General features: G+C 37.6%; 1 protein-coding gene across 5 annotated transcripts in view; it reads right to left on the reverse strand.

The window, feature by feature from the left end:
- Positions 1-16,883, reverse strand: part of MSH3 (mutS homolog 3) — a gene marked incomplete at its 5' end in the record, with an annotated part of 51,640 nt that overhangs the window by 15,720 nt on the left and 19,037 nt on the right. For all 5 annotated transcript variants that reach the window (XR_014556281.1, XM_083703127.1, XM_083703126.1 and 2 more), the window contains 7 exons: positions 56-224; positions 1,016-1,203; positions 2,064-2,196; positions 7,631-7,740; positions 9,673-9,757; positions 11,255-11,369; positions 12,917-13,029. Coding sequence is in view for 4 of the 5 variants with exons in the window: in XM_083703127.1 (XP_083559253.1) it covers positions 56-224; positions 1,016-1,203; positions 2,064-2,196; positions 7,631-7,740; positions 9,673-9,757; positions 11,255-11,369; positions 12,917-13,029 (913 nt within the window). The remainder of the gene's footprint in view (positions 1-55; positions 225-1,015; positions 1,204-2,063; positions 2,197-7,630; positions 7,741-9,672; positions 9,758-11,254; positions 11,370-12,916; positions 13,030-16,883) is intronic.

Genomic DNA, 16,883 nt, shown 5'->3' on the forward strand with positions numbered 1-16,883 from the left:
ATGTACTTTCTGACTGAAAGGAGGCAGCAGTAATATCCCAATTTAATATACTTACTGCTTGTCCTGACACTGTAACATAATCCTTAGAGGGACAATTTAGGATTCTTCGTATATCCTGAAGGTGTAACTGGATCTGAGAGTGAACTTCCTGAATCTCATCCTTCCTCTTTCTTATTAAGGGAAATTCTTCAAGATCCTTGAACAGTTGGGTTTTGTCTCCACTTCTAAGTATACAGAATCCAACAGTTAAGATAGACCCCCCCCAAAGTACACACATTCCTTAATACTAACAAAAAAAGGACAGTATTTCGTAACAAGAATAATATGTTACCAAATATATGTAATACTAACACACAAACTCCATTACCTTTCAGATTAAGAACAATATTTTAAGTGCGTAAATAAACTAAAGAAATAAACAATTTTGTTTCACTTGCAGGGATTATAGTCAAAGTACGGTAACTTTATGACATTTCAAAGCAATGCTGTAAACTGGGATATATAGCGTTTGATGTACAGAATGTAATAATAAAAAGAAACCAATTAGTATAACTATTGTTCACTGCCCCAGGAACTTATGGTGAAGATTAAGAAATCTTACTAAGAAACACTCAAGGAAACTAACTGCTCAAGGTTAAAAATGAATGGACAGCTTAGAAACTGAACAATCTTTCAGTTCAGTAGGATTTATTCTATATTCACTTTCCGTACTAACTGCACATTGAGTGTCTATGCTAGGTGGCTACTGTCAAAACCAGTGGGCTCAAAGACCTTTGCCTGAGGGTAAATGATGGGGCAACAGGGTAGTAGTAGTGGTGTCCAGGTAGCATGGCCAGGACAGAGGATTACAAGACCTTCTGTTAGAGCCATTTGTTAATATTACATAAGACTATTGTACCATGCTTATATAACAATTTAGGCCGCAATCCTAACCCTATTTACCTGGAAATAAGCCCAATTGAATTTAGTACAGCTTATTTTTGAGTAAACATGGAAAGACTGCACTGTTACTTACTTTGCTGCTGCTTCATTAAGCATGCTTATATACTTTTTTGTTGAACAAAGCAATTCTGGAATTTCCAAAAGACTCTTCTGTAATAAAGGTGCTTGAACCTGAGTACGTATAGCTGGAACCAGTGCTGTGATTGCTGTTTCCAACTGAGAGAGTGTGCTGACTACCAGATAGAACTCTTGAATGGAACACTGAAATTAGAAACAATTGTAACTCCAAGGCTAATGTTTTAAAAATTAATGTTCCTTAGTTTCTTCCCAATTTTGGACATTCATTGAAAATATACACACCCTGATTATACTTGCTGCTGGTATCACAATGGGAAGGGAACTTACATACATGGGATGCAGTCAAATTGGTGTCGTTTTAATAATGTATAAATTAGAATGTCAATAATATTTTATAATATTATTTTAATTTATATTTTAATGCAAAGCCTGAAACTGTAGGCCTACTACCTACTATGAGGCAACTTGCTCAGCAAAGACTGAAGGAAATCCATATTTTGTATTAATCACATGAACAAAATACTTTTCTCAAGACACTGCTAATATTGAAACTGATTTAACCCTCCACTTAATGGCGGAATTCAAACATACTGCAACACGGCGGGGTGGGGGGAGGTAATGAAAACCTTGGGTCAGCCAGCTTATTCAAGCAATGAAGTGTGAATTGCCATGCAGTGTTTCAGGGCCATCTTGCCTGAATTAAATGAAAACAGATGTTGTGTACTCTTTCACCACAATGATTTGTTTGTAGCTTCTTCTTTTTTACTGGAAAACGGAGGGTCTCAATAATGGCTTTTTAAAAAACAACAACTTGCAGGTAGTATTATGCTTAGTAACCAGGTATTTTATTTCAGGTATATATTTGACCCTGGGACTAGATTTACAGTGTTAATTTTTCTACTAATGTAGGTTTAAATTTTCTCCTTCCTTTCAATGTATGAATCTTAAACCTAAATTTCAAGAAAAAATGCCAGTTTCAAACCATATTTTAATATAATAGAAAATAGTATTAATCATTTGTAGCTCACTTTTTTTTATTTTACCTTTTTGTGATAAATACTACAGAGTCCTCGTTCAACATCTGGCATCTTACATAGAAGGTGCTTTATTTGGCCAAAGACACTCGATTCTGATAGGAGAACCTCAGACACCGCATCAAGTCGAGAATTAATTTCACTGTTAAAAAATGATTATTTTACTACAGATTGAATGTTCTCTGCAATATAAGAATTTCAGGATCTCTGTCTGGATCACCCCACTTAAGTGGGCTGGGTAGATACAGTGGTACCTCAGGTTACATATGCTTCAGGTTACAGACTCCGCTAACCCAGAAATTGTACCTCAAGTTAAGAACTTTGCTTCAGGATGAGAACAGAAATTGTGCTCCAGCGGCGTGGCAGCAGCAGGAGGCCCATTAGCTAAAGTGGTGCTTCAGGTTAAGAACAGTTTCAGGTTAAGTACGGACCTCCAGAATGATTTAAGTACTTAACCCGAGGTACCACTGTAGAAGGCAAAGTTACATAAAGCAGCAAGTTTCTTAAAAGATCATCAACACCATCAGAAAACAATTTACAATGAAAAGATTTAAGCCAGAATAACCTTTGCTTATTCTGTGGAATTATATTCCCCACTGGCCACAGCACAGACATCCTTTATTAGTTAACTAGGGGCTGTACCACTGCTCGCTCTGCCTGCTAACACCCCTGCTGCAATTCCCTCCACATTAAACCCCTAGAGCTTCCCCTTAACACAACATGCAACTATTAAGCTTGCATTTCACTTTCCCAACCCCATTTCTGAAGCCGCTTCTCTCTTCTAGTCTGCAATCCCTCTTTGCACCCATTTCCATCTTCACCCCCATGTCTCCTCCTCCTTTTGTGCACCCTCCCCTTGCTTGCGCGCGCGCGCACACACACACACACACACACGTAGCCTACTGCATCTTTCTCCTCCAGGCAGTTTGGAGGAGTTCTTCAGATTCTTTCATGGCCCTGCATTCATCTTTAACACCAATCCCATACCTCCAACCTTCTCGTTTTTTTGCAACGTCCCTTGCACACCCATTTGTACCTTCAGTCTCTTTTCTCAACTCTCATTTGCACACAGAGCACCCCTATTTCCATGCAATGTCCTGTCTCCTATTCTGCAGCTCCCTTTGTGTGTGCACATACCATGATGATATAAGTTACTGTATCTTTAAGATGAACAGACTCTGAAAAGCAATCCTGCCAGTTATCTCGTTTAGTTAGAGAACTTTTCGGTTGGTTCCAGTTACAGATAGGTAGCCGTGTTGGTCTGCCATAGTCAAAACAAAAAAAATTCCTTCCAGTAGCACCTTAAAGACCAACTAAGTCAGTTCTTGGTATGAGCTTTCGTGTGCATGCACACTTCTTCAGATACACTGAAACAGAAGTTTCCAGACCCTTCTATATAGTGAGAAGGTGGGGAGGGGTATTACTCAGAAGGGTGGTGGGAATGGGTGATTGGCAGATAGCCAATCACCCATTCCCACCACCCTTCTGAGTAATACCCCTCCCCACCTTCTCACTATATAGAAGGGTCTGGAAACTTCTGTTTCAGTGTATCTGAAGAAGTGTGCATGCACACGAAAGCTCATACCAAGAACTGACTTAGTTGGTCTTTAAGGTGCTACTGGAAGGAATTTTTTTTTGTTTTTCGGTTGGTGAGTGTTATATTTTATTAACAAGCAAACACCCATATATGCACATCTTCTGAATTCCTACAGTGAATCTGGAACATCATGTTGAAGACAACACATGATACCAGAAGTGAAACATACTGTAGCACAGTATTATGGAGTATCTGAGGGCTCCACATCCTTTATTTCTCACACGTGAAGCAGCTGGGGAATGGAAGAAGGTGAAGTTTAAAACAGTCTCCCCCCCCCCGCCCCTTACCCTGTTCTTCCCTTTAGGGATATAGAGACACTCAAGAGTTTTTAAAAACAAACCAATTTTAACAAGAAGAAATAGCAGAGATGGGTACAATGCAGCAGCTAACACTTTCCCCCACTCCTTAATTGGGGCACTCAAACTTTGTTTTTAAACATTCATTTCCCCAACCCCCAGAGTCACCCCTACTCGCTCCACTGAAAGCTCTGTCATGTTTAAAATTGTCACTTTCCCCTCCCCTTCAGATTTACTCCATCCCTGCTCTATTCAAAGCTCTGTTGTTGTTTAAAACTATGTACCATTTTCCTCTGTGTGTTTTCATCCCTGCTTTATTAAAACCTCTGCTGCTCTGTTTTCCTCTTTATCTTCCCCCCCCCTCGAATTTCTGGCACTCTTTTATGCCAACACTTTCCCTCCTCTCAATTTTTCTTCCTTCTTGCTCCCATGTCAAGCTGATTATACTAATCTGTCTGTATAAACCAGCAATCAGGGGCTAGCTTAGTACCAGTCTAGAAATTAGGAGAGCCAATACAACATACGGGACACACACACCCCTCTCTAAATTGAAGGATCTGGCATTACATTTATGGGTAGAATTCCACCTGAGCTGGCCTTTTCAAAAAGCTATGACTGTTATGATTCAAATGGAGGACCATTCTCTGGGTCAAAAGGCTTCAGACATTCCCCCCTCTCCTAGTTTTTGAATGGGTATTTAAAGGAGAACATAAATACATCTAAAAATACTAACTATATATCACATTGGGATTGGAAAAACATGATACATAATATACTAACATGAACCAGTAAATGTAAACATACTACGACAGAGGAAAGATGAAATACTACCCTCGAAAGGTTAATCTGCACTTTAAATCATTTTCACATATGGCTGTGCTACTATAGCTCTAGTAATCTAACACAAAAGAAGCATGCATACACTTTGCCTGGTGTAATCCTCAATATTTAAAAACCGGGTCAAGAGAACATCATCCAATATCAAGTGACCTATTTTTTTCACCTCACTATGTTTTTTAAACACTTTCCCAAGAATAATAAAATATAAGTCTCCATAGAGGATTATGTATGGGATAAATATGCCACTGTAAAAGGGCCATTTAAAACATTTTTGCTTCTACTACAATCTGTTGTAAATACAGTACAACAAATATTATGAGAAACTAAATATTCAGATCGTATTATCTGAATTTTAGTTTGTTTTTTATCTATACTAGGACTTGCATCATGTATATTGTCTACACTTTATACAAACACAAATTGTGCTACAATATTATTTAGATTTACAGCAATTGAGATAGATGGATCAAACTTTCTATATACTTTTAGCATAAAAGCTGCAACAGTCTTTTTTCTGTCAGGAAGCCCCTGAGTATGAACAACCATGTGGCTGGGGGACAGGGACAATATGGTCCATGCCAAAAGTGTGAGAGAAAGTTAAACAAAAACCCATGCAAAAACACCCATCAAGTTTTGAGCCTGACAGACTCTTCAAGGAACTGCAGAACTATTACTAGGATGAAGTTTTCTTTTCTTCTCTCAACCTTCTAAGTAAAACATTAAAAACTTGAAACATCCTACATATCCCACAGCCCATTTCTAGCAATTTTAGAATGGCTCCTTTGGGGTTTTTTGTGACATAATGGCACATATTTGTGAAACAATAGTGAAAATATTCATGAATGCATCTAGAGGGATGACTAGATCTGCATACTACTATCTCCACATCTGTTAAATGGCAATCAAGGGCTTTTGTTTTGCACAAGTAAAATGCAACTTCAGCAACAATCACCTTGAAAAAGGAAACAACCAAATTTGTACAAAGGCAGGATTTAAATGTTTGCCAAATACAGGTAATCTTATGCAAGGGTTATGTTCCTGGCTATTGAGTGTATAAGCAAAATTGTGTAAAGTACCAGAAAACCATTTTTTAAAATTGTTGCAATTACCAGTGAGGGATAAATGCAGCTCTTAGTCTTCCTCCTCTTTTTCCTCACTGTATGACACTTCAGGAAAGGGGGATTGACCGATAGTTTAAAGAGGTGCTGGGGGGGGGGGGGTCAAACTCTGAAATCAAATCATTTCTCTACAACTGGGAATATGTTTACCCTTTCTCTGCCATATAAAACAGTTGCAGCTGTGTGTGGATAATCTTTAAGTGTCTAGCATAAGAGACAGGATCATTTTTCATACAAAGTTGTATTCATACCTCAATTGTAGCAGGAGAGGAGCCATTCTCCATAGCATTATGAAAAGCTATTTATGAGCAATTAGCCCAATATTGGGACATCAAGCTAGACTACTTCACACATGACTTCTATCTCTGATACAATGGTCCCTGTCTCATTCTCATGTCCCACTCCCATATTTTCCAAAGTAAAGTTTTAGTTCCAAAGTATTTACTGTATGTTGATCCAATTCTAAGCAGAATTTCTACTGGGTCTAAATTAGGCTTTAGTCATACACATTCTGTCCTTAGGGAGAGATGAGCCATTGAGTAGAATGCATCCGTAATGAAAAGCTGCAATCATCATAAATAATTCTGATCTACAATTACAGCACATTTTGTTGCAACAACAGTCATTCATCATGATAAGTCAGGAGAGGAAGCTGCTGAATGCAAACTGATTAGGAAAAAAGATAAAGAGGCACATCAGCCGGTATCATAGTTTTCTCAACTTCCATTCATATATTACTGCAAAGGGGGAAAAAACTGCTGACTGGTGAAGCTTTTACATAAAATTCTAAATTCTGAAATTCAGTTAAATGACAACAACAAACAACAGAATGCTTCCAGCTAGCAGAATTTTGTCTCTTACCAGTGATCACTCCCCACTAGTACTATAACAGGGGAATGTCTCTCCCATTGTTTCCAACTGTTATCAAACTGAACTGCCAAGGGCAGACACTGACTCTTCTATAATTGTCACAATCACTGCACAGCTGAAAATAGTTACTAGGATGAACATGTAAGTAAGACACAGTAGTGAGTGATCCCCAATGGGCACAGCAGAAGTTAATTCTCAATAAATTTACACCGTAAGAGTATCTTATTGGATTCCCTGTAAGAAAGCAAAACCAAACCCAACTATGTTAGATGTGAAGCATTTTATTTATTTCCTTATGTTTTTGTTCTGGCCTTCCTCCCAATGGAAGCACAGGGTGGCTAGCAATACAGAACATCACAATCAAAACAAATAAAATATTGTTAAAACACTGCATCAAATCTAAAAATGGAATCAGAACAAAGCAGCAACACTAAAATCAACAAAACTATCTGTTACATCCCAACGCCTAGCCAATGAAGAGTTTTTATTTTTTACCTAAGTATGGCCAAAGTCGAGGACAACTATATATTATTCAAAAAGGAGTTCCATTAAAGATAGCAAGTAATGCTATTACACTGCCAGCATGTTTAAAGGATGCAGAATCAGGCAAATGCATTTTTTGTAACAGCCAAAACCTAAAAACACACTAAATTTTACATGGTGTATAAGAACTCGAGTAGCAGTGCTGATCTGAACGTTGGTAATTATTCCTCGAAGCTAGCAGTTTTTAATTTAGCCTAAGAAGAAAATTAGCTACATAGACTCTCGTCAAAGGAAAAACAAAAGAATTATACCTTTAAAATAATCAATATCTAGCTCAGCTATTGGGTAGCAAAGTTACTTGGTAATGAATACCTGGATTTCAAAAGAGGCTGTGTCACCCACTTCTTTAGTCTTCGTTGCCCAAATGAAGTTTTTGTATGATCCAAGACCCAAAACAGGCTGCCTTTTCTTTTCTTATCAGTCTGCAGTAATGACAGTGTTTTATTCAATCAATTAAAACACAATTGAAAGAAAATATGGGAAATCTGAACTTTAAGAATCTTAGTTCTTTAAACATATTCTGTTTTTCATCAACATAAAATAAAAGAAGTATGATAAAAATGCACAACAAAGTAAGTTTAAACTCACATTTCCTTGAATGTCTGTGGATCCTTTTTTTTGAAAAGTGGTGTTACAGTGGCTACCACAATCCTCCCATAAAGAGGTCAATGTTAATAATATCTACACTTCTGAAAAGATTGTGCTCTTTGATAAATGACATTTGGTTCTAGCCAATTACTTTGTCTTTTGTCTGTTTGTTCTACAACTTTTTTCCACACATTATACATACTAATAACATCAGTGCAGTGATTTAGATATGAATTTCTTGAACTTCTGGAAAAAAGTTTACTTTTTCTTTTACTTTCTATAACTCCTTCAGTGATTTTTGTGACTAGATTCCTGCTTTTGGTGTAAATGTTTATTTATTTATTTTATATCTTTAGCCATTTTTTTATCTGCAGTAAATTCCTTCTCTCCTTGGCTTATTTTCCATTTACAGTTCTGTTCCAAGTGTTTGTGCCTTTTATGGGCAAGAGCTTCACTTTTAAAAAGGATGTCTTATCTTCAGTATACAGTCATACCTTGTGTTGCATTAGGTTCATGTTGCGTCTTTTTGGCTTGTGAACGCAGCAAACCCAGAAGTGTATACTTCAGGGTTTTGCTGCGTGTGCATGAGCAGAAACAGTTTGAGTGCTTTGTGCAAAAGCAAAAGCATTCTGAGCACTTTGCGCATGCACAGAAGTGCTTTATCACGCTCCATGCTTGCGCAGAAGCGCTGCTCCAGTTGCAGACTTTTCGGGATGCGAACGGTACCCTGGAATGGATCGTGTCCGCAACTAGAGGTACCACTGTACTTATATCTGGCCTTTCATTCATCACAGAATTAAAAACGACTAGACCAGGACCTGCTTAACTTCAACAAGCTGGCTGCATCATATGCCCTCAGAACATGCATGCCCTGCACCATGTTCTTCTTCTTGATTGGTATTAAATTATGCTGACATCCTTCTAGAGTTGTACATTATCTGATAAAAAGACAGGGTACAAATCAAAACAATGATCAAATCAAAACAGGGTACAAATCAAAACAATCAAAACAAAGACAGGGTACAAATCAAAACAATGTCTGTGGATCCTTTTTTTGAAAAGTGGTGTTACAGTGGCTACCTTGTGTCACCTTGGTAAATGCATTACCCCAAAACTGCATTTATTAAAGTACTGTCAACATAGGCTCAGAGGGAAATCAGGAGACTAGCTGCTAAATTCTAACTCAGGGATCCTCAAACTTTTTCAGCTGGGGGCCGGTCCCCTGTCCCTCAGACCTTGTGGGGGGCCGGACTATATTTTGGAAAGAAAAAAGAAAGAACGGCGGTGGAGGGATGATGAGCAGCACGCAAAAGGGCTCTGGAGGGGCTGGCAGCAACAAAGCCCAGCCCCCTTCCTCCTCTAGGCAGGGCAGGGAGAAGCTAGGAGGGAGGGAGGAGGCGTCGCCGCCACCACCACCGTGTGAGGGAGAGGAAGAGAATGCGCGTGCGCTGGCGATCCACGCGGTGATTCCCGGACCATCCACGGCCCGGATTTAGAAGGCAATTGTTTCTGATCCAGCCCGCGGACCTTAGTTTGCCAACCCATGTTCTAACTGCCGATTCTTCCCTGAATATATTCCTTCCGAGAAAGAATAACAGAATTATAGGTCTCCTGTTTCAACTTACTTCCATTGTTAGAGCCTAGCTGGGGAAAATCTGACTAAACACAGGAAGCTAGGGGAGAACTAGTGTATGAAGGACACATGCAATAATCCAAGACATGCTTCCCTAGCAAAGAAATGTGCAGGATGAAGCATACTTTCTTACCTGATTCTGTAAGATTTCAAGATTATTTACTGTAGACCCATTAAGTATCATATATTCAGCTTCATTTGATAACTTCTTAAAATTACTGAAAGTAAAAGCATTATTCCATAGTGATGACACAAGATAGTTGCTTATTAAGCTTTAAAATAAAATCTTGGCTTTGTCTATTGTTGGGGAAAGCACGTTAAGACATATGAAGGAGAAACAGCTTCTGGTAAACACATGTGAATCATTTTACTTCTGGGGAAAACTAATTTAAAATCAACTACCAATGTTAAAGTGAAAGCCTTTGCAGATGACTTGGTTTTAACAATGGAAGAACCATTAACTAGTGATAAAGAAGAACTAGAAGAAATAGAACAGTTCGGACAAGTAGCAGGTTTCAAATTAAATAAAAAGAAAACTAAAATGTTAGTTAAAAGCATGAAACAAGATTTGGTGGCTATGCTGCAACAACAAACTGGTATAGAAGTAGTAAAAAAAGTGAATTATTTGGTAATTTGGCTAACCCCAAAGAATATAAATTTATTTCAAGATAATTAGACACCGATGTGGAATGGAATTAAGAGAGATTTGGAACTGTGGGGACGGATGCAACTTTCTCTATAGGGTAGGATGTCAGTCATTAAAATGAATGTGCTACCAAAACTGTTATTTTTGTTCCAATCAATTCCGATAATCAAAGGGGCAGCTATATTTAAGGAGTAGCAGAAAATAATTTCAAGATATATCTGGCAGGGGCAGAAACCAAGAATTAAATTTAAATTGTTAACTGATATTAGAGAAAGAGGGGGCTTGTATATTTATGGTATGACAAAACAAAACTGCATAAAGGATTTGGAAACCACATATTCCGAAGAGCTCTATATGAAATCTGGGATAGGTATAAAAACCTATTAGAACGTAAAACACCATGGTAGTTGTCACCTTTGGAAGCAATGAGTGTAAAAAAGATAAATATGAGTAAAAATTGGGGCACATATGAAAAGTTAGTAAGAGAAGAAGGAAATAATTGGAAAATGAAACCTTATGAAGAGGTAAAAGAGGCATTTTTTATCATCTGTGGTGGGAATGTAAGAAAGTGAAAGGCTTCTGGGAAATGATTTATGAGATGGAAAAGATGTTGAAATATACATTTATTTAAAAAACCAGAAGCATTTTTACTTGGTATTGTAGGCACTGACATTAAAAGACAAGATAAAAAACTGTTTTTATATGCGACAACTGCAGCAATAGTATTACTGGCACAGAAGTGGTGATTTGATAGAATAAGGATTTCCTTAAAAATTCTTCTCATAGCAGTTCTGCATTTAGTATTATAGTAGTTCAACTAGGCAGTATAATAATCAAGTAAGTAATTTTAAAAACCCCTACAAGCATATACTTTTACATTTCTAAAGTTTTCCCACTTTTGTTAGCTTTAAATGCCTAATTTATAGAACATTATAGAACTTGTTTACAAGTGGGATATCACAAAAAGTACACTTATTTTATGAAAGGAAATTGGCCAGAGGATGCAAAATAATATCCCTACAGTATTCTTTCTTCAAGATTGTGATTTTCTGAAATTAAAAGTACTTACCTTGGGTTGTAGAGTATCTTTTCTAAATTAAATTCTTTAAGATACATGATTACAGCAGCCAGGGAGCATAGCACTGACTTATCCAAGTTTAAAACCACTGACAATGCTTGGGAACCTTAAAAATACAATTGTAATTTGTGTAGTTGTATTACAACCAGCTTTTATTACAGCAACATATAAAATCCAGTGTGTAGGAGCTCCTATTCTGCACTGTATTTTAGCTCTCGCTCCAAATTGGCATCTTAATCACTACTACAATATATATTTCTTTTGCCTACCTCATACTTAGGGACAGTGCAGCAAGGATATCTCCTTCAGCGAGTTATTCGTGATATTTTTACAATCTACACATTTAATGCCTTGTATTTGTTTGTGCATCTTGGGACAGGGAAAAACTTTGACATCTTACTGGGCAAGAAGAGTTATCAAATTCTGCATGATATATTGGATTCAGGCAAGGGAAGAAGCTTAGCTGCACGGGAAATAGTGGCTGCACATTCCAGAGCTGGAGAGGTGGAGAAAGAGGAAAAGCAGTAGCATTGCTACTGAGGAATGGAAAGCCTTCCTGGCATTTGCTTCCTTCAAATTCTTCAGCATATACTTTTGTATTACCACAAACGGGTACAAACACATGGGCAGGATCTTATGCCACTTACCTACAAGGTTCTGTATACTATGTAATAGGGGCTTATGTTACCATTGCAATGGCGCAAACTAGCTAGAAAAAGAACCATATTTTTCACAGCAACAATTTATTACTGGGAAAATGAGAATCCAAAAAATGTTGGGTGATATCCAATGTTATTACATCATTTATATTATTAACATCATCATCATCCCATATATAATATCAAAACCTTTCTTAACAGAAACAAGTTAACTAAGCATTTGTTACTTGAAAAACTGGTTGCATGGAAACAGCCTAAGACTGAAAACCTATACAAAATTACTAAGAAGCAAGTACCAATTAACTCTGAATAGCTTACTTAAGAACAGACATGTATAGGATTGCGTTGCAAGAAATTAATTAGGAAACTAACTTCGTCAAATCTCCTCTGAGACAAATACTCTAAGGCACTGTCAAGATTCCTTGTGTGGCTCCCTTTCCAAAAGCAAACCAGGCCCAACTTGCTGCTCAACTGACTAGTAAAGAGTTTAGTTCTTGAATTATTTTTGGAGTTTTTATTTGAATAATCTGTAATTTAAAATTAATGTTTACTGGTTATCAAGAAATACATATGGATGGAATGACCTCTCTGATTCTTAAATACTGCTATACGATATATATTCTACCTCCGAGGCAGCAGTGGGTGCCGGGCAGCTTCCTCCCAGCACAGAGACCGCCGCCCACTGCTGCTTCGGAGGCTGCCAAAGTTGCCATCACAGCAACAGCTGGCGCCGCGCCAGGCAGCTTCCTCCTGCCCAGCGTATAAGACTGGGCTTATAAGACGAAACCTTATATCCCCAGTCACCTAATACGCTGGAATCTACGGTATATCAAAACCTCTATATATTAACAAGCACAATCTCAGAATATTAAAATCTACCTGTAAATTAAGGAAAATATCACACCATGAAATAACTTTTACAAAATAATAAAATCCTATTTAATACAAATGCAAACTATTCAGACAAATTTCAATGAGTTTCTGAATCAGTTACCTTTACTATCAAGTACTCGGTCTCCATAGAAGTTTGTAATCAGTTGGAAAGCATTGCTGTATTCAAAATGCTTGTTTTCCATCCTCTCTACCCGAATTCTGTCATCCTGTAAGCTGGAAATAAAAAGTATGTTTAATCTTGCTGTACTCTTACAAAAATAACTGAAAGAAAACTCACAATATCAGAAAATCTATTTGTCTTATTTGCAAACACATCAAGACGCAGGACTATTTCATTAAGCGAATCTTTGAAAATAAATTTGATTTTTAAAGTGTGCCCTTTTCTCATTGCACAGGTTGATCAAATCGCTTTGTAACTCAACAAATTAGATTTTAGAGTGGTTTCAAAGCTCTGTCTTCCCATTTCAGTTGCTACTGCATTTTCCCTAGCTAAGCCCTGAAGCATTAATAAATCCAGAAGAATGGCATTAATTGTTCCCTTTATTTAGTTAGTTGGATTGATAACCTGTATTTTTCTAGGTTCAGGACAGGTTTAACATTTTGCTACCTAATTCATTCTCACAGAATTGTGATGAAAGTCCCATGTTTAATTTATAAAATAAATGGTGCCAAGACACATTCTTGCCTTCTGGCCAGCACTGATTCTAATCCTACATTTTAGGGAGTTGGGTGTGTTCACACAGTTGAAGGGTGAAGAGTTTTCCCATACTAAGCAGCATGCGCACACGCGAGCACACAAATACACAGTTTTGCCAGTAAGTGCCAAAAATCCAATTAAAACATGGTAAGGGAATTCAGGGACATACAACATCTGAAACATGTGTGTTCCTGGAGTTCTAAATACTGTTCCAGCTAGAACACAGGAGCTATGCATAAACCTAGCTGAAGGACTAATTAGCAACCAGGGCTATCTTGGAGCGTTTGTGGCTCTGAAATTCAGCTCCTCTGCCCTGCCATAAAAGAACTGCCCCTTTTTAAAAACGAGTATGCAGTTTATAACACTGAAGTCATCTGATCCTTGAAGGACCTCACCTTAGCTATGGCCTCCTACTTGCTGAGACCAGAAGGGTGACTTAGGAATGTGTCTAGTGTTTAGACTGAGGATGCTGTAAATATTTATGTCCCTCTCCCATACAGCCAACCAAATACTGGTGCTATCCATACCAAAAAAAAAAAAGGAGGGAGGAAAGCAAGAGATTACTCTTTCTCATTATGAGAGATCCCAGTACATTCTCTCTTTTATTGTATTTATGATCTTCTAGAGACAGTGAGCCCATGGCTAGTAGTCAAAACTATGTCATACACTCATGAGAAGGGGGTATCAACAAACTCAAGGTAGCCCCAAAGTGTGCAGGAGTGCTCAGGGGGCACAGGATGCTGACTGACTGTTGGAAAGAAGGAATACCATGGGGAGGGGAAATGAAATGGCTAGACCCTGAACAGAAATACTTCACACTACAAAATTTTGCTTCAAGGCCCTACTTGTATACACTAGTAGTGATCTCAATTTACCACACACGAATGTACACAAGAGGGAGGTATCAGCAAGCTCAAGGGAACATGAAGGTTTGCAAAAATTAAAAAACAACAACTGTGGATTTGCTTCCACTTTAACTCCAGCTTTGCAAGGGAATAATACAACAGTACAATAGAGTAATATGCTATTCCTACTTTGCAGATGAGGAACTTAAGGAAGGACTACTCTAATCAATCAGACTGATAATTTTCTTCTAAACTTCTAGATTGTTAATTTGATAACAGATTGGTCCTAACTCTGTAAAACTGCAAGTAAAGAGATGCAAATATGTGGTTAAACAGTTGGACAATACACATGATGTCAATCTGCATAGCACATACGACCTTTGTGCAGCCAGCGACTGCTTAGCAACAAATGAAAGTGAATAATGGACTGAACAAGCAACACAACTAGAGTCTGTAGCAGCCCATTAATCAGAAGCACCACCATCCTTCATTATCATCATGAACCTTCTCCAAAACACCCAGATACATAATAAGTTTGTAATTGTACCATTAACACCTTCAAAAATTCATGGAACACAAAGGGCTAGCTACCCTTACTTAAACAACTGCCAGGGCATTGTTTAACACTCAAATTTTACTTTTATGAATATGAAAATGGCAACTTCACTCTAGCTTTACCACACCTTATTTCTGCATGATGTAACAAATCATGTCCTGGCCATGAACTTGCACCATGAATCAACTGGTAACATGTTTTAAAGCACTACACTAACAATGTAGCCACTCCCCATTCTGCATAGGAAAAACCTGTATGTGTGAACTTTCAAATATGCAGCCAGAGTAGGATGTGCAATGTAACCCAAAAGGTTACATTGTGAGTTTGCAACACACAAGAGTTTTAATTAGTTCCCTAAAAAAATACCTTACAGTGAGTTTTGTGGTTTCCTCAACAGAAGGTACTGGACAGCAAGCAATAGACAGCTGGCTCTGCAATTACTCTAATTAATGCTTTCTTTGATAAGCTGGTGTGGATTTAAGAAGTCATTAGGGTAAGGGAAATGCCCTGCTCTATTTTTCAATTAATTATGTTAAGCTTTCCTGTCAGATTTATGAAAATGCTATGTGTGTCTTACATTTTCTTTATCAGAAGTAATAGAATTCATATTATTCTATTATTCTGTTTATCTAAAACCACATTGTGAGAGAGTGAAAGTGAGATTTTATGTGTGCAATAAAATGATCTTTATGTACTGCAAGGTGGTTTTGTTTACATGTTTCATGTTACTCCAAACAATGCTTTTAAAAATGAAAATTTAAACCTAGCTTGTAATTCATATAGAAACATAGAATTGTAAAGTTGTCAGGGACCACAAGTATAATCTTGTAAACCCCCTGCAATGCAAGAATCTCAACTAGATCATACATGACAGATGGCCATCCAACCTCTGCTTTAAATATTCCAAAGGAGGAGAATCAGCAACCTCCTAAGGGAGTCAGACTACTAATATACTTCCAAATCTTAACAAAACAACTATCTACAGATATTCTCTAAAAGTGGAAAAATAAAACAGACCTAACTGATCAGACTAAATCTTACGCAGATTATAAAAACATGTACATCTCAAAGAAACTATATGGCCAATGCAATGAACCACTATTATCCCTTCTACTATCAACTCCTTTAAAACCTTAAACCACATAAAAACTTAGTGTAAGGTTCAATGAAAACTTGAACTAGAGAGCTCCTTCTTGGTCTCTTATTGCCCTTGATGGCAAACAATGGGGATTAAGAGTATAGGAAGAAAATACAAATATTGCCTTCCAATATAATAGTATAATAGTTTATTATTACATAGCCTGCAGAATGGTTCCACCCCTAAACAGTCCATTGGTTCTTCCTGGACAGACCATAAATGCTCCTAGCTTGCAGTAAGTATTTGCATGTGCAACAAAGCAACTCTCGCATTGGTTCAGTCACTCCCTAACTTTGCTTCTTTGACTGTCATAATGTCTATTCCTCCTGTTTCTCTGCCCACCTTAGCCTGCTAAGAATGTCTGCTGGCTCAGATCTTGGCCTGCAATAACTCTGACTCCGCAACAACTCTCTTTTGAATCTGCCCTAGTTCTTCATCTAAACATGATCGCAATCTAACTGGGACCATGCATGGCTGTCTGCTGACCAACACTGACAGTTAGCCCGAGAATGTTTTTAAGTTAAGATGATATAAAAGTGTTTTATGAATGCTATACTGCATCATATCCAATGGAGAAACACTATCTCTTACTTAACATATTTACTGTGTGCCTACCTGCTTCAGAAGTAGTTCTGAAACAATTTCAGTCCCAGCTACTACATTCATATATGGCAGTTTCATTAAAATATTTTTGTGAGGACTGAAGACCATAAACAAAAGTTATTAGCTGTCAGCATTGCTTTTTGTTTTCTAGACCCCCCCTCCCCGGTGATAATGGTTTCAAACAGAAGTAGAGGTAAATGATATTTCAATGAAATCAAAGTCAGCTAA

Source organism: Podarcis gaigeae, assembly GCF_964106915.1.
Source record: "Podarcis gaigeae genome assembly, chromosome: 11".
Classification (NCBI taxonomy): Eukaryota; Metazoa; Chordata; class Lepidosauria; order Squamata; family Lacertidae; genus Podarcis; species Podarcis gaigeae.